Genomic DNA, 27,910 nt, shown 5'->3' with positions numbered 1-27,910 from the left:
GGCAAAGCTAAATCAGGAGGTGGTTATACTCCCTGTTGAGCATTATTTGGGCTTCATTTTGTAGCAAGACAAAGATCTGATCAACAGTTAGAAGTCTACTTGGCTTGGACTTTCTGTTTGTGTGGTAAGTTTTCTTTTTCTGTCTGGGTTGGGAAAATTGAAAGGGAAATACTGATTACGCAGTGTGCCTAGATAACAAATATGTGAGCACACGCTAAACTAAAGAAGAGACAAATGGACAAATAAATTTATGCAGAGCTTTTCTATTCAGCAAATGGGAGTGTGAATATGCATTTTCCTCTGATTGAAAATCAGCATAGACATAAAATGTAACCCAGATCCTTTGAAAATGCTTCAGGCTACTTTCCCAGTCACTCCAGGGTGAAACCCTCATGAATACCGGTCAGACTGTGTAGATGAAGGTACCGAAATAGCTTGAAATGACGCTTATAACCCCTTTAAGGACAGGCTGTCGGCCGCTGTCACTGTTCACATATGTTATGCAAATGATCTCGGACAGCGCGGTGTAGATTTGAATGCTGTAATTGAGCACTGGCCCCCGCCCCAGAGGCTGGACTGTCATTCCTGAAGACGGACGGCTGTGACCATTAAGATGATACAGGATGATCTGAAAAAGAAAAGCAAACTAAATTCACCAGGAGTTCTTTGGCTGTTCATTTTGAAGAGTTACACATAGAAAAAAAAAAAAGCAACTGTCAAATTCTTGTCAAGTTGATGTGGCTATGAAGTATTGATGACACCATTTAATATTTCCAAAGTGGTGAAGATCTTGTCAGTTGAGTGGTGTCATTTTGTCAGTTGAAGTCTTCCCTGCGATACATACACAACTTTTTTTTTTATGTCATTCTGTGGTTTATTTCCTTTGGACACAATTACACCTTATGACAAAATCTCACTAATGTGAGACTATGTTTTTCCCTATGTTTTTCTGTAAAGACAAGTTTTGTTTCCGATAATTTCTGATGCTGTAGTTCGTGGTGTAGCTGTCCTGGATTCCTTACACAGGAAAGTGTTTCTGTTATTTTGTTTGTGTTTATGGATTTTCACTGTGGATCTTCATATCATGGCCCAGAGTGATTTGATTTAGATGTTACGTCGAAAGCCGTCGATGCAACTAAACCCAGTGGTCTAATTCCTAGAGAGGGAACTATCAGGGAAAATCCTTTGGGCGCCATCTGGGAGACTTCAACCTCCCACACACACACAGACACACAGATACAAACACAAGATTCATGATTAGAGCCATTCATTCATTCAGATATATGTCAGAGTGGTTGACAAGCTGTCCAGCTGTGGCGAGGTTAGCTCAGCTGAAGTCACTGATTACAACTGAAAGACCCAGTTATGGTTGTATTTTCAGTGACTGACCTGTAGTCTGTATTTAACAGAATATACTATGCTTGTATTTGAACGGGTTTTAGGTTTTTTTTATAAATATTTGTTGGTCAGTTTAACATCCCATCTCCAGGGAATAGAGCAGTAAGGACATACACCATCCATGGCAGTACATTCAACATAATACATGTGAATTCATCTAAAATAGCTGAAGTCAGTAGGAAAAAGAGAAATTAAATGTCCTGAAATTCATCGGGAATGGGTTGAATGTACTTGTAGGCTCACCCGATTGGTCCATAGCTCCAGCTCCACCTCAAGTCAATATGGAACATGTTATGCTTTCAAATGCTGCAAACTGGCCTCTCGGGAAAATCTTGATCCCTCATAGCTGGGCTTCTTTGACATTTTCGCTGTTTGGAGGTGCTTCAGTTGGAAATTTCACCTTCAGCAGAGGCAGAGGCTGACAGCTGAGCCAAAACCAATGCGGATTTAAATTATTTTCAGATGACTGTTGGTCATTACTGTCAATTTGAAAAGCTGGTCGACATCATTCATAACCGGTTCGCTTTAATAAAAGTGAAATTGTCTGATTGCGAAAGAAAATAGAATTAAAATGCAGGAACACCAATCAGAGCATTAGTACACTCTGTGACATGACCGTGTCAGTAAGGACAGAGTGTGTGTGTGTGTGTGTGTGTGTGTGTGTGTGTGTGTGTGTGTGTGTGTGTGCGTGTGTGCGTGTGAGTAGTAGTGTTTCCTGGTGTAACTTGCTGGCAGACAGATTGTTAGAAGCTGTTCTGTGATTAAACATGTTTTAATCTCAACGACAGACACACACAACAGTCTTCCTCAGTTGAATACCACAGATTCCAGGCAGTGAAATCACTTCCTGTGCCACATATTCACAAATAAACAAACTCCTGATTTTAGGGTAGTAAAAGTAGACTTAAGTAGACTAAACTGTGTCAAAGACAGCATTTTGAGACAGATTTTTATGTAACCAGACTTTAAGGCTGAAGTCCTCTAGTGCTTAGGCTGATGTGCTCGTACGTGTTGGACAGGATGAACCACAGACATGATTTTGTTGTTCTCGTAGCCTTACCAGTAGCAGGCCTAGTTAGGTCAAATTTGACTGGATCGCTTCTAAAGAACAGGTCATATAGTCAGTAAAATTTAAACAGGTTATTCCTCTGAGGAGTAACAGCAAATGTCATGGTAGCCAGCCTGTTCCATTATGCAGCAGGCTATCTTGTGTGCATGTATGAATCTTCATGTAAAGGTAGTGCTTGATAAAAGGTCATGTGATCATCAAAGTTGACAGGGTTCATCCTCTGGGGCCATGAATAACCTAACGTCATCAACCTAACCCAACTTCATGGCAATCCAACCAGAAGTTATCTCAGTTATCTAAAATGTTGATATTTTGCTCCAAGAATAGCACTTAAATATTGTATAAAATGGAAAAGGTTTATCATCTGGGGAGCATGAAGGAGCTCAATATATATTACATGGTTATCTACTTAGATATTTGTATTTGCTGTGTATAATTAAACATTGAGGCCTCGACTTGATGTTAGAGTTACTGTACTTTCATGGAGTCATCAAAATCTTTAGGAATCATCCTCTGGGGATGGCGAATAGCCATAGCAAAAACACTCACAACTTCATAGCAACCTGGCCAGTTTCCTTCAGACCAAAGTGTTGGACGGATTTATTCAATGACACACCATTGATGCTTAGACTTATCCTTTGGTGGAACAAAAATACATAATCTTGTAAAGTTAAAAGACAGAGGGGGTGAAATTCACTCAATCAGCATCCAGACAGAGGAGAAATGACAGATGTACCACTCAGCAGTGTCCAAGATATGATGAATTACATATAGATCTTCTCACATTTCATCATTGGTGAATTGTATTTCTATCTTTAAAACACAGTAACGACTCAACCAGACTTGAGCACGAACTTCAGCGACCCTTCAGCAACAGCTAAGATTATGAAGTCTTGTTGACTCGTTTCTATCCTTTAGCCTTTGGTTGAGTGAAACTGGGTCAGACCTGTCTGCCAGTCACAAAACATCCCGGAGAATGACAACTGTATCTCTACTCCTCCGACGCACTCACACACACACTCTCTTGCCTGCGGACAATGTACAGATGTTATTACAGATATTCCTGGATGTTATTTATTCTTCATACGTCTGAGAGATGTCTTTGATAAATGATGCCATAAATAACTTAAGTAACTTTTGCATGCGTGATGCTTGCAGTTGAGAGAAAAATGGAAAAGGTGGTTATCATATACAGCTACAAAAATGGCAGACACAAAAAAATCTATAAACTAAAATCTAAACTTTATCAACATTTTCTTGATCATGATCAAGACTCTTGTCACTTTCCATACATCTGTCCGTACTCCCTCTACAGTTTAAAAGACAAAAAAGGATTTATTGAGACTAAAGAAAATAGTTAAACCATGTGTATTGGTGTGTTTATCTTTCGCACCATTTTATAAGGTGCTAAATCTGCTTTTAAGGTGAGGTAGAGAGAGTGACAGGGATGAAAAAGTAGAGGAGATGGAGAAGTAAAGGTGAGAAAAGGACAAAGGAGGACTGATAGACATGAGGCAGAAATAGACTGTGAGAAATGAGACGTGCAGTTCTCACCTTGAGAGATTTAACTTGAGAGAAGTGGAAAAATTTGAAGGTACAGAAATTTTGAAAGAATGAGCAGTGAAAGAACAAGCAGGAAAGAAAAGGATGAATAAGTGGAAGGAAGAGTGAGACCAAACGTGTGAGGCAGCACGAGGCAAGAAAGAAACCAATGAATGAGAAAAACACAATTTGTGACACAGACAGAAACTAAAAGACAGACATGCAGTGAGCAGCAGCTGAATACCAGGAAGGGTGTGTCTGCTCACTAATGATGACCCTTCATTAACACACCCGACGGCATTTCCCAGAAGGCATTGTGTTTACACTTCCTGTTGCTGATAAAGGGGGAGTAAGACGCTGCCCACTGAAGAATCAAATGCAGTTTTAAAAAATGCCCTTTTAGGGAAAATGCCCCCAATGGATTTGTCATCACAGGAATTACTGATGTTTGTGTGTGTGGAAGTCAGTCAAAGGATGTTGTTTTATGTGTGTGAGTAAGATGTTAAATTCTGGGTTCTGAGTCAAGCTGTATGATCTATTATTGATCCAATACAAATAATATTGCCATGGTGAATGTTTGGTGAGGTTCTGGGTTGAAAATATTATTTTTCTTTCAACTCAAACTCAATACAGTTTTTAGTCGATTTACATTAATCATGTTCTTACGTCTCACTGTATTGGGGACCAACAACATGAGCAGCAATGTAAGTAAAAACAAACAGGTGTTTGAATACAGACAGCAAACCAATGGCAATGTTTGATTCACTCATTTGTTTTAAAGTGCAAATGAAATGGACAACTAATGCATGAATTCATCACATGACATTAATATTTTATTGTGAGTTTTTGATAAACGTTTGATCATGTGGACAAACCTCCCATTCTTTGCTTTTTCCTCCTCTAATCTATTACTGCAATCTCTCTCACACTAAATCCAGAAATATAAAAAAACACATTTATTTGACAAAATCATAGTTTTGACACAACCTTTTTATCTAAAATGGACTCCATGCTCAAGTTTAGTCTATTAAACAGCCTCAGTTATGTGTCAGTAAAAGTTAGACAACTCAACTTTGGTGATTCCAGGGAATTTCTATGTAAGAATATAAATAACAGACTCTGCTGGGTTGATTTTCGTTATCTTGAAAGTCATTTGAGGTCTCCTCTCTGCGGGCCCATGTTTTTGGAAGCTACTGCGTGAGAACATACATGTTCAGCACAGGCTGGGATTTCTTTGTTTGTCCAGAACATGTTGAGAGGAAGGATACGGGTTGACGCACAGTAAAATCTAAGAAGAGAAGGACACTGCAGGACACTGGCAGGAAGCATGTTTGGTCTTAGACAGTAGCCGCATTTTGCTGTGAAGTTTTTAAGTGAGGAGTGAATAGAATCACTTAGTTACTATCAACCTCTGTAATGTGTGCAAATGTTTTGAGAAAAGCTAAAAACGATTCAAAGACACCACATAAAAAAGAAGATATTACTGCCAAATGAGCCCAAATACACTGATATCTAAGGAAACAAAGAAAGAAATGGCAGTCAAAGATATTTGATTTACAAGATCCCTCCAATTAGCATGTTTCAAGGCAATGATTTATTATTATTATTATTTCCTGTTGCTGTGATGGTGTTTCTCCAATGATAGTTGATGGTAGAAACAACATCAGCAACTAGCTAAATGTGCAAAGTGCACGTGGGATGTACAGAGAATGGTGAATAAATCACTTTGTGCCACCACTCTATGGCTCATTCATTTGTGAGTCATACACACAAATGTATGTCCATGAACCTGCTTTGAAATGAAAGGAAAAAAGCCATTCAGATCTTATCTCAAAGGGTTAGCCTTAAGTCGTTTAAACATTTTCGTCAGCATTGACAGTCTACTCAGTAGATTTTATATGTTATGTCAGGTGTTTCTGAAGCATCATATATGAAAGTAGAAAGGACGGATGTGACAACAAGATTGAGATAAGAATTTATGTATTAGCATAGCATGGTGCAAACTGATAAATGGCATCAATTTGTTGAATTAAGGGCATACCAGAAGTATTACTTTAAAATAATGAAATTCTGAATTGATAAATACGTTGGTGAAACAGAGGTATGCAAAATGGATGGCAAAAAGTGTCTTTGTTATTGAGAAAGAACAAAGTGTTGAAGTAAGAGGAAGATATTAGCTACTGAGATTAGAAGGCATGGTTTTCTGCTTATTACCAGAGATATGGTGTCCACAGACAGAAAACACAGATATTTACTGGCACTACACAAATGCACTGCCTCTAACCACTCACACTGCCATTCAGAAGTCCACAGTAAATTGCAATAATAGATTATGCATTTCTGTTTAATTAATTTAGTCCTGAAAGGAAATTTAACAAAGAAAAGCACAAGAGGAAAAATAAAACCCAAACAAAGGAATGCAAACTAAAGGCCAAAAAACACTGTTGACTCTTTGTTTGAGCTGATTTGTGGGGAGCCGTGTGAAGAGGTCAGCGGAGGTCAGCAGAATACGAGATTAGGCCATTAGAGGGAGAAGACTTTGTGCCGGTATAATCCCCTCATCGTAATCTCTCTTTCTCCCTCCCTGCTGCTAATGGCTGGAAGACAATAAAATGCACTAATCTGTCTACAGGGATGGCACAGGGCTGCGCTGAGATATCTACTGGAGTACAGAGCACATATAGGCTAAAGTGTTTTGAAGATTATTTCCCTGGCATTTCTGCTTTATTAGATAGAGCCCAGTGGGGGGAGACGTGAACCATGAGGGAGACATAGAGACATACAGAGAGGGTGAGACAGTAAAGAAAGAATGGAAGGAAAAGCTAATGTGTACCACACCGCTGGTGTTTGTGTGCCTTATACATTTTTATTTTGGTTAAATAGTTCTAAAATGGCTTGCAGGCAGGAGCAAGTGATGCAAGACAGTGAAACATTTTCTAACTTGTAATCAGTCAAAAGCCATAAATCAGATGAGTTAAGTTTAAATTTTAGAAATTTTTAACTTGAAAATGAATTATACCCTCGGCTTAGTGCAATTTAGTCTGTTTTAGTCAAGTTAATGAATATTGTGAATCTTTTTTATGTGATACATTAATGATGTTTATTATGTGAGACCACTGATATAGGAAGACAGCCCTTGGCAGTCAACTGTGTCTAATCATATGGGGCCGTTCATGGAGTCGGACTCAAGTTGGTTTAAAACATACTTTTGATTATAAGTTAAGTTGGGTCATCCTTCTAACAATCTGCGATATTTAAAATGCAGTTGAATAAACATTGCTGTGATTTTTCCAGTGTGCTGGTCGATGGTTTCACCACTTTAGTCCTGACTGAAACATCTCAACACCTACTGGGTGGATTGTAAATTTTGCACAGACATTCACCACACAAATACAAATCACGAACTGATTTTCCCTATAGAACCACCGGCTAGTTGGTAGTTTAGGTTTAGATATCTTCATATCTGTTGGATGGACAGTCATGCTCTTTGCAGACTTTGGTGATCTCAACAATCTTTAAGGTAAACAGTAGAATTACACCCTCCATATTGTACCAGGATGTGTCCCCTCTGTATAGTCTGTTGCTATATGATATTGCACTATGTTAAGAACCTTTTTGCTGACCGACGGCATGTGTTGGAGCTCTCTGTGTTGGGCCCCTTGTTGTGCAAACGCAGCTGTCTTAATACATGTGAGAAGGCTGCATTTTCTTTGACGTATTGCTAATGTTTGTGGTAACATGATCGTATTTGACTTTAAAATCATTGTCTAAAACTGACCCATCCTTCTCTAATAATCCTGGATTTCAAAAATTGGTATTAGCAACAAAGCCCTCACTGTGTCATATGCAGACTCTTTATGCTTTTTTCACAATTTGATGTGCTGTATTAAAATGAAAAAGAAAGAAATACTCATCAAAAATTCAAAATGTCAAACAGTCCCTTTATGGAAAATGGCCTTTCTAATGGCTGATAAAGACAGACATCCTAAGTGGTTTTAATGTCATCTCCCCTCTCCGTCTCTGTCTGTCTGTCTCTTTCTGTTTCCGTCTCTCTCTCATGCTACACCAGTGGGTCAGGACCTAAAATGGGTCACAGGCCTATGTTTAATAGATCCCCATACGACCACAGTAGTGATATGCCTCAGCCCAGGTCCCATGATGAGAGGCTAAATGTTTCATTTGGGTCCCAGGCTGAAAAGGTTTAAGAGCCCTGGTCCTAAATGATAGCTAGACCTCGAGCTCAGTGGCACACTGTAAGGGGACAGTGAGTCCTTGGCCTTCACTCTGAGTCTCACCCTGGCACAGTGAAAGGGTCTGTCCACGGCTGATAAGTGGTTTTAATGCGATCTCCTCTCTTCTTTTTTGCTCCCTCTCTCCTCTCTCATTTCCTCTCCTTCCATATTCCTCTCTGCTTCCTCACATCGCTTATTCCGGTCTTGCCTCTTCCTTCTCTCTCCCTTATTCATTCCTCTCCCCCTCTCTATCCCCTCATTTCCCTCATTTCTCTCCCCTTTCTGTCCTAGATGATGGCTTGGCTCCAGCTGTGGACTATGGGGCTTATGGCCTCTGTGGCCTTGTCCTTCTCTCCCACTGTTGCTGAAGACTCTAGCTTTCCCGTGGTAGAAGCAGAGAAGCGAGGCCCTGTTAAGATTGTGAAGAAGGAGTCCCATCCTGTCCTGTTCAGGACGAAGAGAGACTGGATCTGGAACTCTCTTTATGTGGAAGAGGAGAAACCTGCACCCATCGCTTACAAGATAGGACAGGTAGGTTAACATCAGCATCTACAGCAATGTGAGAAGAGTCCCCCTAATGTTTCTGGTCTACTTTCTGGGCCCATCTATGGCTACAGCTCAGCCTTTAAATGCTCAATAACGTACTTGCCATGACTGTGTGATGGGAAAGAAAATCTATTGTTTTCACTTCCATTCAGTTTGATGTTGTAGCATGCCAAGAATCTGGGGCATTAACATATTGCTAACCAGCTCTTTGATAAATATCTAAGCAATTTTGCAAGACTTATTTGTGGGAATTTATTGGTTTGAGTTTTCACTGCAGCTGAGAAAAATCTGAAAACTGTGAGACAGTCATCTGTATTTCTGTGTTTTCTTTCACAGCTTAAATCAAGCCAGAAAGTGGAGGTGAAGAGTTTTAAAATAGATGGTGAGGGAGCAAACACCATCTTCACTGTGGATCGCAAAGGAGACCTGTTTGTCACCAGATCTCTGGACCGAGAGGAGAAGAATGCGTACCATTTGACTGCCAAGATGTACGATGGGAACAACAATCTGATAGAGGACTCTGGAGACTTTGTTGTCCAGGTGACGGATATCAATGACAACAGCCCTGTTTTCCCCAGACCATATAATGGATCCATTATGGAGAGGTCCTCGATAGGTGAGTAAGGTTACTGTCAAAATAGTTATTTAGAAAAGATCATCAGCACTTGATAGCAAGATGAAAAGTGCGCACAGCTTTTATTTTTCAATGTGGGATGGAATTGGGAGATCAGAGTAAAATTAGGTTTATTTTTATGGACCAACTTCCACTTTCTTTAATAGGCTTTATAGACCCACAGCATTAATATGTTCCAACCAGCCCATACTTAGTGAAAGGACATGTAAAAAATAATTAATTGTTCCCAAAACCATAAATGAAACAAATTCTTGCAGGATAAAGTTTCTAATGCTGCGAGTATGTATTTGACATTTACTATCCAGTGATAATTTTGATAGAAAATAGACCAGACTGTGAAAAATGAAACATAATGTCAACACTTGTCACAATCATTAGCACATCCCTCTGTGAAAAAAGGCACATTGCTGACTTAAATAACACAATCTGAGGACATAATCATAATGCATTAATCAGTGGAACAGCCATGATGGCCGATACAAGAAGATTTTGTTTAGACATTTTTGCAAAACACTCTACATTGTAGCATGATGTGTTATTGATAATGCATTTCTTTTTACATTTATGTTCTTCATCTAGGAACCAAAGTAATTGAGGTGAGGGCAACTGATGCCGATGACCCCACCACGGCTAACGGAGAGCTTAGGTACTCTTTGACCCAAGACCTTTCTGCCTTTGAAATCGACAGCATCACAGGTAGGCTTGCTACGCTGACATCCACCGTGACTATTATCTTGCATCAACATTGTCTTTTTCTTCCTTAACGAGTTACTCTAGCAGAGGTGTTGATGAATTTTTACTTGAATATGACTCAGGGCTGATTTCAAAGGTAACACCCTCCCTCCCTGTCTGTCTCTCTCACTGTCCCTCTGCAGGTGTGATCAGCTGCAAGATAAACACTCTGGACCAGGAAACCAAGAGACAGTATGTGGTGGTCGTTAAAGCTCAGGACATGAGGGGAATGGCCTCTGGCAGCACAGCTACCACCTCTGTCACCATCACCATCACCGACATCAACGACAACATAGCTTCTTTCACCCGAAGTAAGGAACAGAGTGCTCGAGTAATATGAAAGCCTATGATAATGATTAGGAAAGAAGATGATCCTCTGGAGATATTACAATGATAACATCCCTATGAAATGTTCACAATACTTTTGCATACTGTAAATACACAACATGATGCTTGATGTGTGTTTTCTGTCTTCAGAGACATACGAATTTCAGGTTTCGGAGGACCACAAGCTGAATGAGAAGATCGGCACTCTGGATTTGGAGGACAGAGATCAGATTCAGAACAAAGAACCCATGTTCATCATCCCAAATGACAATAGCAGAACGTTTAATATTGAACTCAGCCCTAACAAGGATGGCAACCTCATGCTCAAACAGGTAAGAAGCAGATGTGACAACGGACGAATAGATGATATCTCAAGGCTAAGACTTCCTAAAGCAATGAATCAGCAATAAGATTCCTTGCTTTTGGTTATTGCAGTTGATTTTTTTAGTGAGATTACTGATTAATTTGGATTTTAAAATTTTCATCTTTACTGAATTTGCTGCCACTTTACTGCACTACTGTACTACTTGAACAGTCGCTCCCAATCTTTTTTTTGTCTAACACGCTCACACAGCTCTATCAGATGTGTTTTCTGTTTAGTCCTTACACTCCCTACCCTGTGCCACTCATTGGCACCAATTACATTAAAAATATAAATTGCAATTTCAAATGTGAGATTTTTTTTTTTTTTGCAGGACATTGATGTTTAATGCAGAATTCAAATCCAAAAGTACTGGCCTCCTTCTGGCTGGAGAGCTATTTATGGTTGCAGGAATTGTAGCAGGTTTACTTGACTGGATTGTGCTCTTCAGATAAAGTATTTAGGACATCAGAGAGCCAAAAATGTATTCTAATGAAATGAGCTCTGTAATAGCTTGTACCCACTCTGGTCTGGAATCGAATCGCACCACAATCTTCTCTCTGCTCAACTCGCCCCTCAGCTCTGTAGCCCCTCTCATCTTTCTCACCGGCTGTGTTTACACGTACAGAGTAAGCCAGCTATCGGCCACACTACGGTTAAGGTCTTATTCCTGTTAAGCTGTTTATACATGCCTTTGATACCCTGCAACTGAGTATCCCTGTTACCATGAATAATCCAGTTAACAGAATATTCCTGTCTACCTGTGGTGTCCCATCCCAAGATAAAAAAGTCTGCTAGGAAAAACATTTAACTGAACAGTAGGGTATTTCTAATACAGGGGAAGGGAATGATAATCCCAGCAGAAATGTGACGGTAAGCATGGCTTGCCACCATATATTTGTTGTCATGAAAGTGTACCCCTAACACTATGCAACTCTCAGTTTGTGTAGATGCTGAAAAAGTGAAAGGTATGAGGTATTTTCATGCACAGTAACATGTTTAGCGTGAAGGGAAAAAGGCGGTTTTGCTGTGTTTCTCAAATCCACAGTATGAGCTCAACCAGGTTGTTTCAGCTGAGTTGTGACATTTAAAACCTTTTTACACCTGGCATCGACAGCTGTCCTCAGTGAATAGATGCAGGTGTAAATGCACTGAGGGCGAAGGTAGGAGATGCATTTGAGCACATAAAAAATAAAGTGCAAATGCAATATGTCCTTGGTCTAAAAACATGAGCAGGATATGTGGGAATATAAACTTCTGAGGATTAATCTAAATATGGAACTCCTTAACTTCATCAATGGGTAGCAAGACTTTACTAAAGACGTAGGTAGACATGAAAGTTCTCAAGTCTCAACAACATTATGTTATTGGGGGAAAGTGACGTTGAGTGAGTTTATTGCATTTTGGTGAGAGAACAGAGAAATTTCCAGCTGCATCAGATCTAGACAGCATGAATACGAGCTGCATGTCAATGAGAAGTAGAAATGAGCCTTGAAGGTTAGTTATGTAATCAAGTTTCAAACCCTTGTGGGAGCAACAAAATATCTGAGAAATCCAGTGCACCTACTGCTTTAATTATTGCAACCAACAAGTTAACATGCTGTTCTGTTGACAGTATGCATAAAAAATAAAAGAATATGTGTGTCTGAAACAACAGTGTGCAGGATTGGGGGGAGCCCTGTAGTCTTCTGTCTTAGTGGTTCTCAGCCCTTTTGGCTCTGAACCTTTGGACATTCATATTTGTCACAACAGGGGCTAAATAACTTGAGCGTGTTATCCATGCAAGGATGTCAATCCTGATCTTATCAATATATATATCAATATTTTTGACTTGTTGTGGACTGAAATCCTATTAACCTCTTTCTGCGATCCCCAGGCTCTGGACTACGAGACAACAAACAGCTACACTTTCACAGTCCAAGTGCGAGAAAACCTAAAAAATCTGCGCACTCCTGCTGACAACGTGAACAGTGCTGTCACCACAGCCCAGGTAAATATCCCACTTCAATCGTCCTCCAGGGATATTACCAACCTGCTTGTCAGAAATTTTCTACTGACAGGAAAGTTGAGCTGATTATCTGTGTCAGTGGGAAGAAAATAATGTTACTCATAAGGTCTGCTCCTAAGTCACTTTTAAATTTATATATCACAAAAAGTAAACAAGCAAAATCTGTTGAAACTGTTATGAATGAATTTGAATTGACAGATAAACATTAAGGTGTTGGATGTGGACGAGCCACCGGTCTTCTCCCAGCCCATTTACACGTTCACTGTGGTGGAAGAGCGTATTGTGAACAACATAGGAACAGTCACAGCCAGAGATCCTGACAGAGCCAACAAGAGCATACGGTACAATGCTGTGCAAACTACTAAAAAGAGCAAATAATTGTACTAGTCCTGCATAGTGGTTGTTACACTGATCTGTTGCTTCTGTTTAGGTACTCCATCTTAGACAAGGACTGTCCTATCAGTATCAACCCGTTCACTGGCCAACTGTCCACCCTGAGGATGTTGGACCGAGAGCTGGAGGCCACACACATGTTTCAAGTTAAGGCACAGGAGGAGCCAAGTGGTACGTCACACGCTCGTTTATTAATCCTGTTTCCTTCAAACAATAGAACCTCAGAAGATAAAAATTGAAACCATGTGTTTTCTCTAACAGCAGTAATGTGCATACAGGGACGGAGTTAGAGAGGCCAAAAAACATGCTGTATTCTTGTTGTTCATTGAGTATCTCTTTTGCATTAATTGAAGGATGGGAGTGTAACTGGGATTTTTATAGCTTTAACATATTGCCACAACACCTGGTCGACCCACACGGGAAGAAGAGAGTAAGCAGGAAAATCACATTAGTAGGTCCCTTTGTTCTCTTGCAGCTTCCAAACCAAACTATATATTTTTAGACCAGCAATGAATGAAATCCAGAGATCTATTTTAGTGGCTTGTCACGATGTTTAAGGAGCACAATGGTCCCCTGAGCTTGACAAGTTCCTCGATATACAGTACATGTACTGCACTAAAGATAGTTACAAGAGAAATGAAAGATGGATGTTCAAAAAGAACATCACTGGTGTAAAATGAATGTAAAAGCTGCTTTAATGTGACAAAAAAAGTTGCCAAACAAAGAGCTCACAAATAGAAATCCTTTCAGTCACTTGACCTAAATCAGCTCCATCAAAGGCAGAGGTACGCATACCTGATCAGTATCATGGCAATGCGCTGTCAGATCTGTACATTATGGTAAATGACAAGCTGTGCAAAGTGAGCCATACAAGACAAAGGTGACAACAAGAATTTGAATTGAAAAATTCAAACTCTGTGAGATTTCTTAATAAAGTGTAAATGTTTTCCATATGGAGTATAACATATGCATTAAATAAGATTACACCACATCATAGGAGTTACATCTATTTGCATGCATTTGCTCCAAAGAATCCTCGCAGGCAGCCCGCCAACATGTCTTTTCTTTTGACTGTTTCCATTGTCAGCACACTGTGAGGTAGTTAAAACAAGATAAGTCAGTGCTACAGATAGCAAATTGTCCCCTGCAACAAACATCCATCATTACACTTCAGTCAGTCGTGAGCTGTTGTCTCGCCTCTGCAGGGCTGGAGTCATTTGTGAAAGTGAACATTATTGTTCAGGACATCAATGATAACAAGCCTGAACTGGCTGTGGATGAGATCTTTGTGTGCGAGAGTGACATCACTGGCACGGTAAGAAGAACACAGTATTTATACGATACATTTCTCAAAATGTCATGTGCAGTCTGTGCTACTACACACAATATTTGAAAGATGGAATAATATATATATATGGCAACAATAATAATATGTGCCTTAAACTGCATATTGGTTATCATGGTCACTTCATAAACAATTATGAACAAGTATGAATTTTATGGCCAGGATGGATTAGGTTTATTTTTTTGTCATTTTCCTCAGGTGATAGGAACCTTGAGAGCCTTAGATAAAGACGACCAGCCAGCCTCCTTCAGTTTCAGTTTGGCCACTGAGCGCTCCAACTTCTCCATCAAAGACTATGGCAGTAAGTCTTTGTGTGCACTGAGCACATATTTACCTTTCTTTCTTGCTTGTTGCTCTAAACGATGCTCAGAGGAAAGCACTGGCCTCGGCACTTGTTGCTATGCAACAACTGAAACTCCATTTGAGGCGCAGTGCTTTGTTGCTGAAAGTTGAAATTATTTTAACTTCTCAAAGCATGCTTTGGTTCTGCCAGCCAGACGGGAGATTTGGAGAGTCTGTCTGGGACCATAAGTGCTGTCTAGAATGCACAACAACATATAATGAAAATAATGAAAGCAGCTTGGTGGACGTGTAGCTGACTCTGGATTTTAAACCCATCCCAGCTGAGGATGTTAAAGGAACACATCACTCACAGTGCTACTGCGGCGCTTTTAACAATAAAATAAAAGGAAAAATGTACGTGGAAAACTGCAGTAAGGGGCCAACTTTTTATTAGGAATATGCATGAGAGCAGGTACATTTTCATTATGTGTATATTGTGTTAGACTTTTTCAAAAACTATGAAAGACAAAACAAACTTCAAGCAAGGCTACAGCTTGAATTTAAAAGCTTTATTGATTGAACATGAAACTGACTTTGCTTTGTGTACTGATGTAACTTATTCATTTCAGTTTGACTTAAAACAACAAAATGTTTGAAATAAATGCAGGATTGTCATACTGTCAAAACATCTGGTTGGGAAAATCACATTAGTTGCTCTCTTTGTTAACTTGCAGCTTGCAAAGTCTTTATTTTTAGGCCACCAGTGAATGAAATCCAGAGATTTCTAGCAAGTATACAATACATTCCTCCAAACATCTACAGCATATGGCCATTGTATATTTGTTTATCCGTGTAAGCATGGCTATAGTCATGCTAGGGGCTCTGTGAAGCTCTACCTCGCACTGTGGTGCTTTGACCTAAATGCTAATGTCAGCATGCTAACATGCTCTCAATGAGAATGCTAACATGCTGATGTTTAACATGTAAGTACTGTAAAGTTTGCTGCTAAGCAATAAAAGAAAGCACAAAGACTGATGGGAATGTCATTAGATCTGCAGGTGTTTGATCTTAAGCCACAGTATTGGACAAATTGAAATATTTCAGTTGACACTTGTATTCTGCTCTTAACTGATAGCTCCATCATACCCAACATAAAAAGAGAGCTTTCTGTGACCGAAAGATTATTTTAAATTCAAGGAAGCATCTAGAGTCTAAAAATGTGTTGATATAAATGTACAAGTTAGAAAATGTCAGCTCGAATAAACAGACTGTGACACAGATGATGGCGTGAAACTCTGCAGAGACATTTTCTTTGATCCAGACACTGATATTTAGGCAAAGGTTGGTGCTCTGTTACGTCAGATTTCCAAAGTCTATTTGGGTTATTCAACTTAGGACACAAAGTGGCACAAGTAAAACACTTTTCATCATTTTTGATCATTACGTACGCTTATAATACATGAAAGCCCGAGGAAAAGTGTTACCAACTGTTCTAGTCAAATATTAAAAGTCTGAATAGATGAAAGCCTTAGGTACTTGGATGAAAGATTTAGGTGAAGTGTTACTATTTAATTTAAGTGAAACTTGAAACATATTGAAAGGAAGATAAACAGAGGGAAAAAAGGCATGAACTTGCCTCATCCATTTCCTCTCTTCTCGTGCCTGGAGGGGTTGACATGTTGAACCGATGGAGAAAAGGAAGAGGAAGATGGAGGAGAGCAAAAGGAAAGACAGATGAGGCAGAGGTGTAAGAAAAGATGAAAGGAGGCCAGAGGAAGAGATTGGGATTAAGGGAGACGGGTAAAATTAAAGTGAGACTGTGTTAAAATGAGGAGAGAGGGCAAATATAACAGAGGGAGAATGATAAAAGAGGGACAAATAAGAGGATAAATAGAGGAAGGAAAATTGAAGAAAAATAATATGAATGAGGTGAGAGTGAAATAAAGAGTTAGACAGTAAGGAGCAAGAAAGGTGAGAGAATAGAAAAAAGACAGGAAAATCAAAGACAGAAGTATGTGAAGGGAAGATAAGAAAAGGGGGAAAGAGGAGTACAAATAAATGGGAGGATAAATAAAAAGGAGAATAAATAGGATAAATATAAGGGGAGAGGAGAAAACAGGCTAAAAATGAGGAGAGGGGCCAATAGAAAAGACAGAGAATGATAAAGAGCGACTACCAGGAGAATAAATAGAGCTATGAAAGAAAAAGGAGTAAAGAGGGGAAAAAGTGAGAATCAAAGAAAAATCAAAAACAGGAAAAGGAATGTGTGAAATGAAGATTAGAAACGGGGAAGAAAGAGGAGAAAAAAGGGGGAGGAGACGAAATGAGAGAAAATGAGGGGAGAGGAGAAAACAGGCTGAAAATGAGTAGTGGGAAGAAAAGGACAAGGAATGAATGAAGAAATGAGGTTAAAGAGGAGGAGATGAGATGAGGACATGATGAAATAAGGAGAGATGGCATCAGGAACATTAAATGTTTAAATGAAAGGTTTCAAAAGGGGGGGGGGGGTAAGAGGAGGAAAAGAGATCGGGAGCAGAAAAAGACGGAGAAATTAATAGAAGACAAGAGGAATGTGAACTAGGAAGAGGAGAGAGGAAAAGGTGCGAGAGGCAAGGCAAGGAGAGGAGGTGGGAGTTTGATGAGTACTGGCTGTCAGTTTGAACCTCTGTTTTCCCCCGTGGTTCAGGAGTATGACCCCTAAAAATCATCTGACAGCACCTCACATCACTTATCACACAAACCCAAACACTACTTTCACGCATGCACGTATGCAACAAGAGCTGCAAAGTGAGGGCTTTTAAAATATTTATCATCTACCAGCTCTTTAAAACTTGCAAAAAACAACTATGCTTTCATTATGGGATCCACACACACACACACACACACACACACACACACACACACAGTCTGGGTGTAGCTGCACAGTGAAGTGACAGGACTCAATGTTCAGACCAGGCGGGTACACGAAAGCTCACTACATTAATGCCAGACAGACAAGGGAGAGGAGGAGGAGGAAGGACGACAGAGAGATGAAGAGAGAAAAAGACTAATTAGATGCAGGGAGAGAAGGATAGAGAGAACAAAAGAAATATAGACAGGACAGTGAGAAATACACAGAAATCCAGAGAGACAAGACGGAGATGAATTCAAACAAAGAAGGAGCAGGAGACGAGATGGAGAGGAGGGATGAGATGAAGGAGCAAAGCTGTTTTCATCTTTTATTCAGGTAGTTAAGCCTTCATCTGTACATATGTCCACCCACACACACACCTTCCGAGACTGTCTTGTACACAACAGTGGAACGCTGATCCCACTGAGGTGGTTGTATAAACCTTATTTGGGTGTCAGACATTTTGAACTTCTATTAAAGGGTCAGTTTACCCAAATTAGAAACCAACACTTCTCACTCACCTCCAGTAGCATCGCGCCGTGTAATTAGTTTGAGAATAGGATTTTAGATATCATCTGTCAGCTGTATGGACTTTTTGTGCTGAGCTAATGAGATGACTGCTGACTGGCACTTAGGAAGCCTGCGAACTAAGCTATTGAGGCCATGATTTTGACTGAATAGTGTCGGTATGTTAACTACAGCAGTTTATCTGTAGCCTTGTGAGTAGTCCTTGTGTCATTAAGCATCTAGCACCGCCTGTTCAGAGAGAAAATAGGCAGTGCCTGGTCTGGTGCATTCTTTATAATGGACGTAAATAGGATTTAATTTGTGTGTTCAAAATACATAAACGCTACAGAAACATTGACCTGTTTTCATTAAAAGTATTTTTGGTGAGAAAGTAGCTCCAATGATTTGTAAATCATTGGATATATGGTGGAAAATGGTGGAATCAGAGTCAGTTTTTAAAAATGTGACAATTCTCAGGAGGTATGAAACTGTTGAGCCAAGACAAGAGATATAATATCATTTGTATTCAAAGTGCAAATGTCAGCAACACCCTGGTTGTTTTTATCTAAACCTGCCCTTAAACCAGACCTGTGCTGTATGTTTCTTTGTCCGAGAGTTTAACACAGTGTGTCTGGGTACGTTTGAGTGTTCTCAAGCGTGTTTCCTGCCATTGTGTTCTCTGAAATTCCTCCAGCGGTGGGATATTGTGGAGAAAGGTTCTCCCCCATCTCAGCAGGAAACTTCTGCCTGCCGGGGATTTGACTAATGACTGTATTGTTGATCAGGTCTGCTGAGGAGACATTGCTCTGTTCTGCTCAGCATGCTTTGGTTATTTCTATGCTTTTTTGTTTTGGCCTATTCCCTTTTGTGCACTTGGGCTTTTAGCTTGTTGTGTATCTGGACACCTGCCTGGCCACAAATTGGCCACATTACATTTAGATGATCAGTGACTTTATTGTCTTTGGACAGACGTTTCCAGTCGCAACATTGTCCTCTGCACAGTACAGAATGTGCATCAAAGCATGTATTTACGACATGCTGGGCATCATGTAGGATGTAACAGTTTCAGGTTTTTAAGGTGCTGCCATTATCTATAATCCTAAATGACTCAAATCCCGAATACACCAAACAGACAGATAATCACAAATGATCTGTCTGCTTTTATGTAACGACTCTCTTCTTGCTCTCATATCTTGTTTTATCTGTAAAACAGACGCTTGCTGTATAAATAGACTTTAACGACTCCGTATACCGAGCAGGTGAACATTAGATCCGCTTTAGTGAGATGAAATGATGAGTCAGACAAATTAGACATGGATTTTGCAGAAAGGAGGTAGATTTGTGTTGTTGAGGTGGTTGTCATATTTCGTACTCTCACTGTGTGTATTTATATGCTTCTCTCTGAAGACAGCACAGCAGACATCATGGTGAAACAGGGTCCGTTCAGCGTGGATGACCCCAATGATTACAGTGTGGATGTACGCATCAGTGATGGCGGACAACCCATCCAGAACAGTATCACCAAACTGGCAATTAAGGTCTGTGTGTTTTTTTGTGTGTTGGTTCTGATGTACCGAAGTGCTTGAGATTATTTCAGAGCAGAGAATTTTAAATAATTTCACGGACGAATTGCAAACCACTAATCACATGCAGTGTGTGGTTTAAAGGGGCCTTCAGTAAATGAACACTGCCTGATGAATCAATTAATGCCACTCACCGATATAACTAATGATTGATTGATTGTTTGTACTGCCTGTTGTAGTCGTGTCGCTGTGATGCCAGACGGATTCCTACACAGTGCAAAGCTAGTGCTCGAAGGATGGGAGTGAGTGTTCACGCCCTGATAGCCATTCTGCTCTGCATACTGACCATACTGGGTAAGATAAAGTTGTTTTTCTTTCTTTTCTTTTTTCCTTCTTTCACAGTGTGTTAGGGGCTGACTGTGAATGTGGTGTTAAAGCACTCTGAGTGGTCGAAAAGACTAGAAAGGCGTCATAAAAGTACAGTCCATTTACCATTTAGGATTTAACATAGATTTTCTGAGCACTTTTCAGAGGTCATCTGTCAGTGTTTTCAACTGAGTGGAGACAATCTTTTTTTCTTGTTCTTCGGAAAAGCACCTGAAGAACTGCTTTTTGCTGACCTTTTTTTTCATCTCCAACAGCACCCTATGGGGGAGCTCCACCAATTTTCCACATCAAAGTCTGTCAAAGGTTTTAGGGGATACCACTGCAAATGTTATATAAAGTTGTATGAAGCCCTTTGTGACTCTAGAGTGAGGTGTGTGAAATCTGATAAATTGCCTTAAGTGATATCACTTTAGTCAGCATCAAGGAGTTGAAAGTTTAGAGGTTTAAAAATTAAAAAAAAGAATCTGCCGAGTTGTGGAGTAAGGAAAAAGTTAGCTTATCAGACCTTTGTAGCTCGACCCTTCTCACTGCTTTTAGCTAGCAGCTCAAGGCTAAGGCTGCCAGGACAAGGAATAAGAATGTATGTAATAAAAAAAACGATGTCTCTGGTTGGGCCGTATTTTTCTTTTTAAACTGTCCATCACGAGTCTGACAATGTGTTGTAGAAGCTCAATGCTAAATCAGACTCCAGTAAGGTGTTAGGTGTGTTTTTAAGGCGATGGTCAGAGGTCAAACACTGCTTTTCGGTACTAAAAGCGTTTCTAAAATACACATTTCCTTTGTAGTTTGAACCAGAGGCAGAGCAGAAAAACACACACTTGAGTGAAAATGTTGATGAATTGATATCTACCTTTTAAGTCTTGGTTGTTTTACAGTCATTTTACAAACAGGTGCAAAAGACCTCCCACCCACAGAGGTCTTATTCTCTGAGAGGAATTCAAGAAGGTAGCATCAATGATAGATGGAAAAGCGCTAAGTGATTGGAGCATGTGCACAGATTCACTTGCCCTTGCTTTGCGATAAATAAGGTTTGTGTTTTGTGGGGAACGTTTCCCCTCCCTTTGTTGTTGGTTTTATGAATAATGCAGTGGCGGATGTGGAAATAATGCCTGCGGTTGTGAGCTCAATATTCTCTTTGATACCTTCGCCCCCTGCTTCTTTTTTCTGGGGAAAAAGAGACACTTGTCATGTCAGATGAGAGGCACGCTGGTTATAGTTGGCCAAACAAGAGGGATCTGGGATGAGAAGTGCTAAGGAAGAAAGGCAAAGAGAAGAAAAACTTAAAAATTAAGAGGGACGGAGGCGAAGTGACAGATGGAAAAAAAAAGTCCTATATCTGGTCTTAGATATGGGAGGTGGAGAGGGTTGAAACAGGCAGACAGACGAGCAGCGAGTGAGACAGAGAACAGAGGTGGAATGAGACGGACTGAGTGACAGAGTGAGACAGAAAGAGGTTAAGGAAGAGACGCTGAAGAAGAGAATTGTGGGAAAAGCAGCAGAAGAATAGGAGTGGTAATGAGGAGAGTTTATCAGCTCTTTAGGTGCCGTCTGCTTATCAAACACCACCAAACACTCAACCTATTAACTATTAATACACTCCTTCACTATCGCGCCTTTTCCCCTCCGTTTTTTCCTTCATCTCTCTCTTCCTCTTTCCCTTTCCCTCTGGGTCTCTCTCTGTCTCTCTCTGTCTCTCTCTCTCTGCCTCCCTCTCTTCCCCTTTCTGTTTCTCTTTCTCTTTATCAAACACCCCGAACGCAGGCCAGATTAACTATTTAATGCACTTGTCATTATCTGCCAGGGCCCAAAGCAATTTACCGCACTCCCCATTCACCGACGCATTTTCTCACAAGAAGTGGGGTTTGACACACGAAAAGAAATTTTTCTCAGTCGTTTCTATACAAAGACAGGGCTTCTTTTTTCCCCCTCTCTTTTCTCGTCACTCTAAGTCTGATATCTCCAGAGCTTATTAAACTGCAGAGCATGTGTTGTAAAAGATTAATCTGTTGGTTTCCCAGGCAAACTTAAATTAGTCCCACTCGCCCTCAACTAAAAGGCATGGCTAATGCTGCCCGTCCGCTGAGAGACAAAGAGGTTCATATCAGGATCGAGGCTCGGAGGAGACTAATCTAATGTCAAATGTATCCTTCCTCTCCTCATCGGTCTTCTCTCCTGATTTCTTCTCCTCTTTCTTCCACTTCCTCCTCCCTCAGTTGTTGGCAGCTCTCCTTATTTGTTTCTCTTTTTCTTTTGTTCTTTTCCTTTCTTGTCCCCATTTTTCACCTCCATGACCACTGAAACGTAGGTCATATGTTCTTTAAACTCTACTTTGTGTCTTTTATTCTGCTTTCCTATAACTCGGACGGTGAGTTAAAACAAAAGAAATTGGGTTTGGTTGGTGAAATTTGGTTAGATTTAGGCAAAAACTAAAATGATTAGGCTTAGGGAAAGATGATGTTTTGTGTCAGGAACTAGCGCTGACTCTCAGTGGGAAACACTGTTGATCCATCCAACCACCATGACCTCCTTCTTCTGCGACCTTTGTGGCTCCACAACAACGTCACATTACCTCCATCTTTGCTCCTGACAGACAAGAGTCATAATTCCTACTCGTCACTTGAACATCAACAAATGTCGGTTTGAGGCATTTTCTAATGACTTTTTTAAAGACTCTTATTGAACATTCTTGTCCTCACTCTCTTACTTCCTTTACTTTGTTTGCCCTCACCTCTTTTCACCCCCTTCTGCCTCTCTCCATTGTTTATTTCTTTGTCATTTGCCAGGTCCAATTTTTCTTCCTTTTCCTTTCTTTCTCATGTTGTTTTCTCATACTCATTTCCACTTCCCCTGAGTCTTTCTTCCTGTTTCTTATGCTCCCCTCTCTTGTCTCTCTTTGTGTTATCTGTTTGTCTCTAGCTGAGTAGATTCATTTGAGGTTTTCATGCTCGAGGCAAACGTCTCAGGCACCTTAAACCATGCACTCCTCAGTTACTCCCCTCATTCTTGCTCCTGTGTTTTCTTGTGTCACTCCCTCATTAGCGTTCCACTCTCCTCACTTGTTTCCTAACCCCATTCTTATTCTGTTCTGGTTTTGGCCTAATTTCTCTTGTGTTTTTAAATTCATAGAAGTGGTCCAGCAAGAAAGATGGCAGGAAAATCTTTTTTTGTGTTCTTCCTTGGATGCCCTCCATTTTTAGCAGTAACTACTATTTCTTCTTGCTATAGACATGAGACATGCAACAAAAAGGTTTTTACACATGAATACATTCTTTTCTTCATCTACCTGTTCCTGATTTCTTCGAGTGCGTTTTTGAATGTTTTCATCTTGCATGGTCAGGGTTGACCCAGGTACAATTTGAGGCCTTGCAAACGTTTGATTGTCTGCACTGATCACTATCAGTCAAAACCCCTCTCTTGTTCAGTTTTATTTACCTCTTCCCTTTTGTCTTCAAGTGAGCAAATAAATTCAACACTCTCTTGACTTGTGCTGATGGTTGTGCTGTTAAAAATGACTCACATTCAACAAAACGTGCACAGAACGAATAAATATGCTGTAAACTAAACCTTAGTCTGCTGTGGTTTTCAGTCATAGTGATCCTGTTTGTGATGAGGAAACGCTACCAGAAGGATACTCTGGCCAGTATGAAGAACAGCGGGGAGATTCACGAGCAGCTGGTCACATATGATGAGGAGGGGGGAGGAGAGATGGACACTAATGGGTATGTAGATGGAAAAAAAACAAAAAACATATATCAGAATATACACTGTTGCCCATAAAGTTAGAATAAGCCTGAATACACAGTTTGCAAAGGTTAGTTGTGGTTTAAGTTTCACTGTGATATGTTTTGAAGAGTTTGATCAGTAAAGTTGAGAAGATGTACACTTTACTTATCAAGAATAAATCACATTGTCACAATCATTTCATGAGAAGAGGTAAAAAACATTTTATTCCAACTTTATGGGCAACAGTATATATATATATATATATATATATATATATATATATATATATATATCATTGATGGTCATATATATCATCATATCTATCATTCTTTCTCTTCTCACAAAATGAATGAAAAATTATCTGAAAACAAAGGATTGAAATAGTCTTTATTAACAAAACTTGTAGTAAATATTTGACTTAAAATTCATGTATCTGTTTATATTGCATGTATTTTAATACTTATATCTAAAAAATGAATAGAGCGAATACCATGCTTATTAATTTGTATCGATGTTCTATTTACATTATTTTTCACTTTTTATACTTAATAGAAAATGATACAGTCCGTTAAAGGCACAATGCATCATCATGTGTGTGGTGGTGTCTGTATCTGCTGTGATCCTGCTCTCTGCCTGTGTTTTCTTATTTTGCTGCGTTCAAGACGTTTCTCCCACCTAACCTTTGGGTGTGTAGCCCTCTGCCAGTTACAGCGTGCAAGAGTGAGACTTTATAAAAATGTAGCGACCAGGTGCCAGATTGTAAACATGCATCCAAGAGGAAGCTAGAGAAATGGCAAAGATAGACTGGAAAAGCGCCACGTGGACAAAGTTTGCTCCAAACCAAGAATGGTTCCGTTCTTGGAAGACAACTTGTGCCATTGAGTTGGGGAGGAGGTTCCTCCAGTGCTACTCATTCTGCCTTTAACTTTCCTCATTTGCAATATTTATTTACTTTGCTGCATTCATCAATTTGCTGACCCAGTTTACCCAAAAGAATTCATTAAAGTTTAACCTAAGCTGAATCTAATATTATCTATAATTAAATAATATTAAAACCATACATAATCCTATAAGCTATACATGGTAACTGCACCACACTGCATGCTGTCAAAAGTCATGATGGTTTGGGGAAAGTAGTGAACACTTGCAAATGTAAGAGGCAGAGGCAGAGTTAATAATGAATAAGTGAAGCAGCAGAAAGTAAACTGAAATTATAATTCACATGTTCTCATGTCATTAAATATATGCTAGATTGGGGCTTTCAGGATGACTTTCATGTTTTTTGTATGTTATGTTTTAAGATAAAATCTTGCTTCCTAGATGTGAAATAGAATTAAGTATTATATCGAAAATGTTCATGACCTCCTGGAAAACTAACATTTACTTATGAATAAAAACAACTGAGCTCAAGATCCCATTCTTAGATGAGTTAACCAGCTAACACAGTATACCTCTCTTTTAGCTACGATGTGTCAATCCTCTCTTCCGCTTGTCACGATGGCTCCCTGCTCCGCCACCCGGACCGCCACCCCCACCCCTCTCTCTACGCTATGGTCCAGAAACCCCCCCACCACGCACAACCCACAGCATGTAAGGGCGACATGGCCGCAATGATTGAGGTGAAGAAAGACGAGGCAGATCACGACAGAGACGGCTTCCCGTACGACACTCTCCACATCTATGGCTACGAGGGACCGGAGTCTTTAGCTGGGAGTCTCAGCTCTCTGGAAAGTTCCTCCACTGGTTCGAACTTGGATTACGACTTCCTGAGCGACTGGGGGCCGAGGTTCAGGACCCTGGCTGAGCTGTACGGTGTGGATGGACCTGACTACTACCATCAATACTGATGTAGACCATCTGCTAATCATGAATAGAATACGCCAAAATACGCACACAAACACCCAAACACCCAAACACCCACACATCTTAAACAGCCATAGAAATGCACCCACACAATGTCAAAAGCGGTAAATATACACATTTACACACACATACAAGCAGGCTTTGATGCTGTCCATTTTGTTTCTGAACAAGAATCTTTGATCTAGCAGAGAACCGTGTTCTCCAAAGACTTCTCTAGCTCTAGATTCCACGTGTAACAACAACTAACTCTTGTTATTAAGTGTAATTCAATAAATCCATTAGTTTTCCTCCGTCCGTTCACTCTCAGTCAGTAAATTCATCAAACTCCAGAAGGATCCAACAAGCTGAAACAAGGAATTTTTGGAGATCAATTTTTTTGATGACATGGTGCCCTTGGCCTCCTCAGCGGAGATGTTGGAAAGACCTTTAAAGTAACATCAGGACATGACGCCACAGGAGAGAGCGAGAACAAACCACTTCACAGATTTGCAAGAGAAATGGTGGTGACAGTAAGAGATTCACACTGTGTGGATTCGTTTTATTCTGTCACAGTGTTGTGATGCTCGACATCATAACACATAACTTTTAGGCAACCTGTGAGGATCTGAAAGTTTAGTCAGACAAAACCTCCACTTGTGGCCAATCAATGTTTATCTTAAACAACTGATGTGTTAATCAGGACACTGCTGGTCAGCGATGTTACTCCGTTATTCAAATTCTTTATGTCCTTTTCATGTCTCAGCTCCTTCATACAGCATCATTTTGCATCCCCCTTTTTACCACCAGTACCACCACCTTCCTATGCACCTGTATTAATCTACATATACCCCTACCAGTCCTGCACATTTCGTAGTATTTAAATAAACTAAATTGGGACCATTAAACATCGGCACCAAGCCACCATTTACCACAAAAACAATATTATAGAAACATGCATGGTCTTATACCCCGGCTCATATTAAAACACATCAACTTGTCATCTGGATATATGCTCATTTATGTATATTAACTACTTTTGGGTTTTAGATATAAATGGAAGTTAATTTTTGCTCTGCTGGGGATGAAAAATGTTGCATGTCAAAGCAAGTCATTTATAATTTGAGATTTCTGCCATACTTTCTCTGACTAACTCTTCTCTTTGGTATTGGGGGCCTGTAATCTCTTCGAACTTTGATGTTTTTTTTATATATATATTTGACAAAAGGGCAACAAACAAGGTGATTTTATTTTTGATCTGAAGTTGATGATTTGATTTGCAAATATGATTGCTCCAGGGGTTTATTGTTTGACGTGAGAAACTTTGAGCAGCCACAAGAGTTTTAACTCAAAGACGTTTGACTTATTTGATCACAGCACGATGCCAGTTGTGTTTGCTTTGTCTGTGATACTAAAAAGAAGCGTCTTAAAGGAAAGTTCAGTTATGGAAAACTCACACCTTACATCAGTCTCTGTGTCTAGTGAGTTATTTTGTGATATACCCGCTTCCCATTGCATATGGATTTACTACCCTTAATGCAATCTTACAGCAATTCTTAAGAAAAAGTTCAGGTAAGGTGTATAAAAAGGTCTTATATTTGAGGTAGAAACCTTAAAAATCATATTCCCTCTTTGTGTTTCCTTAAACCAACCATCTGATACGAAAGAGGAGTCATTTTCTAAGTGAGTCATTTTGTCCATTTTCCCTGTTATCTTCTGCTCCTAGGAGAGAAAAGACAGCAGACAGACAGAAAGGAAATGGCAAGACTGCTGCTCAGACAGAATTACAGTGTGTTCCCAGGGTTTATTTGACAGAACCCATCATCACAGTTATTGTTGAGATGAAAGCCCAATTCTCAGAGGTCTACTAGAACAAAAGTCATTCAGACAAATCAGGAAACACAGAGTGGCAAAAGCAGCTAGTTGGGCAGTTGTGATGGCTCTGAGGTGGCTTGAATAACTTTAACCTCTCATCCTTTTTGGCTACTATCAGCTCATAAACTCAGTGATGCAAGATCTTTGGATGATTTTTAGCATATTTACAGAAACAAAAAGCACTGAACTGATCATTCACAAACAAAGCTTGAATCCTTTGACTTACCTGGAACTATTTCTTAGCTGTAGTTTGTGCCATCTTACAATGAAGCAAACTTATAAAGGCTTATTAATTTT

At 39.8% G+C, this 27,910-nt stretch overlaps 1 protein-coding gene across 1 annotated transcript; it reads left to right on the top strand.

Annotated features, from left to right (window-relative positions):
• Nucleotides 1-78: 78 nt before the first annotated feature.
• cdh5 (cadherin 5) lies at nucleotides 79-27,292 on the top strand. The gene is made up of 15 exons (XM_070841369.1): nucleotides 79-124; nucleotides 8,533-8,772; nucleotides 9,124-9,403; nucleotides 10,001-10,117; nucleotides 10,297-10,464; nucleotides 10,631-10,812; nucleotides 12,718-12,831; nucleotides 13,048-13,190; nucleotides 13,280-13,413; nucleotides 14,448-14,557; nucleotides 14,786-14,888; nucleotides 19,674-19,804; nucleotides 20,029-20,143; nucleotides 23,763-23,895; nucleotides 25,362-27,292. Exons 2-15 carry the CDS (start codon nucleotides 8,533-8,535, stop codon nucleotides 25,744-25,746), a joined length of 2,355 nt encoding a protein of 784 aa, XP_070697470.1. The 5' UTR covers nucleotides 79-124; the 3' UTR covers nucleotides 25,747-27,292.
• Nucleotides 27,293-27,910: the final 618 nt, after the last annotated feature.

This window comes from Pempheris klunzingeri, chromosome 12 (assembly GCF_042242105.1).
Source record: "Pempheris klunzingeri isolate RE-2024b chromosome 12, fPemKlu1.hap1, whole genome shotgun sequence".
Taxonomy (NCBI): domain Eukaryota; kingdom Metazoa; phylum Chordata; class Actinopteri; order Acropomatiformes; family Pempheridae; genus Pempheris; species Pempheris klunzingeri.
Note: the sequence above shows the minus strand (reverse complement) of the source record. Positions and strands in the feature narration are given on the sequence as shown.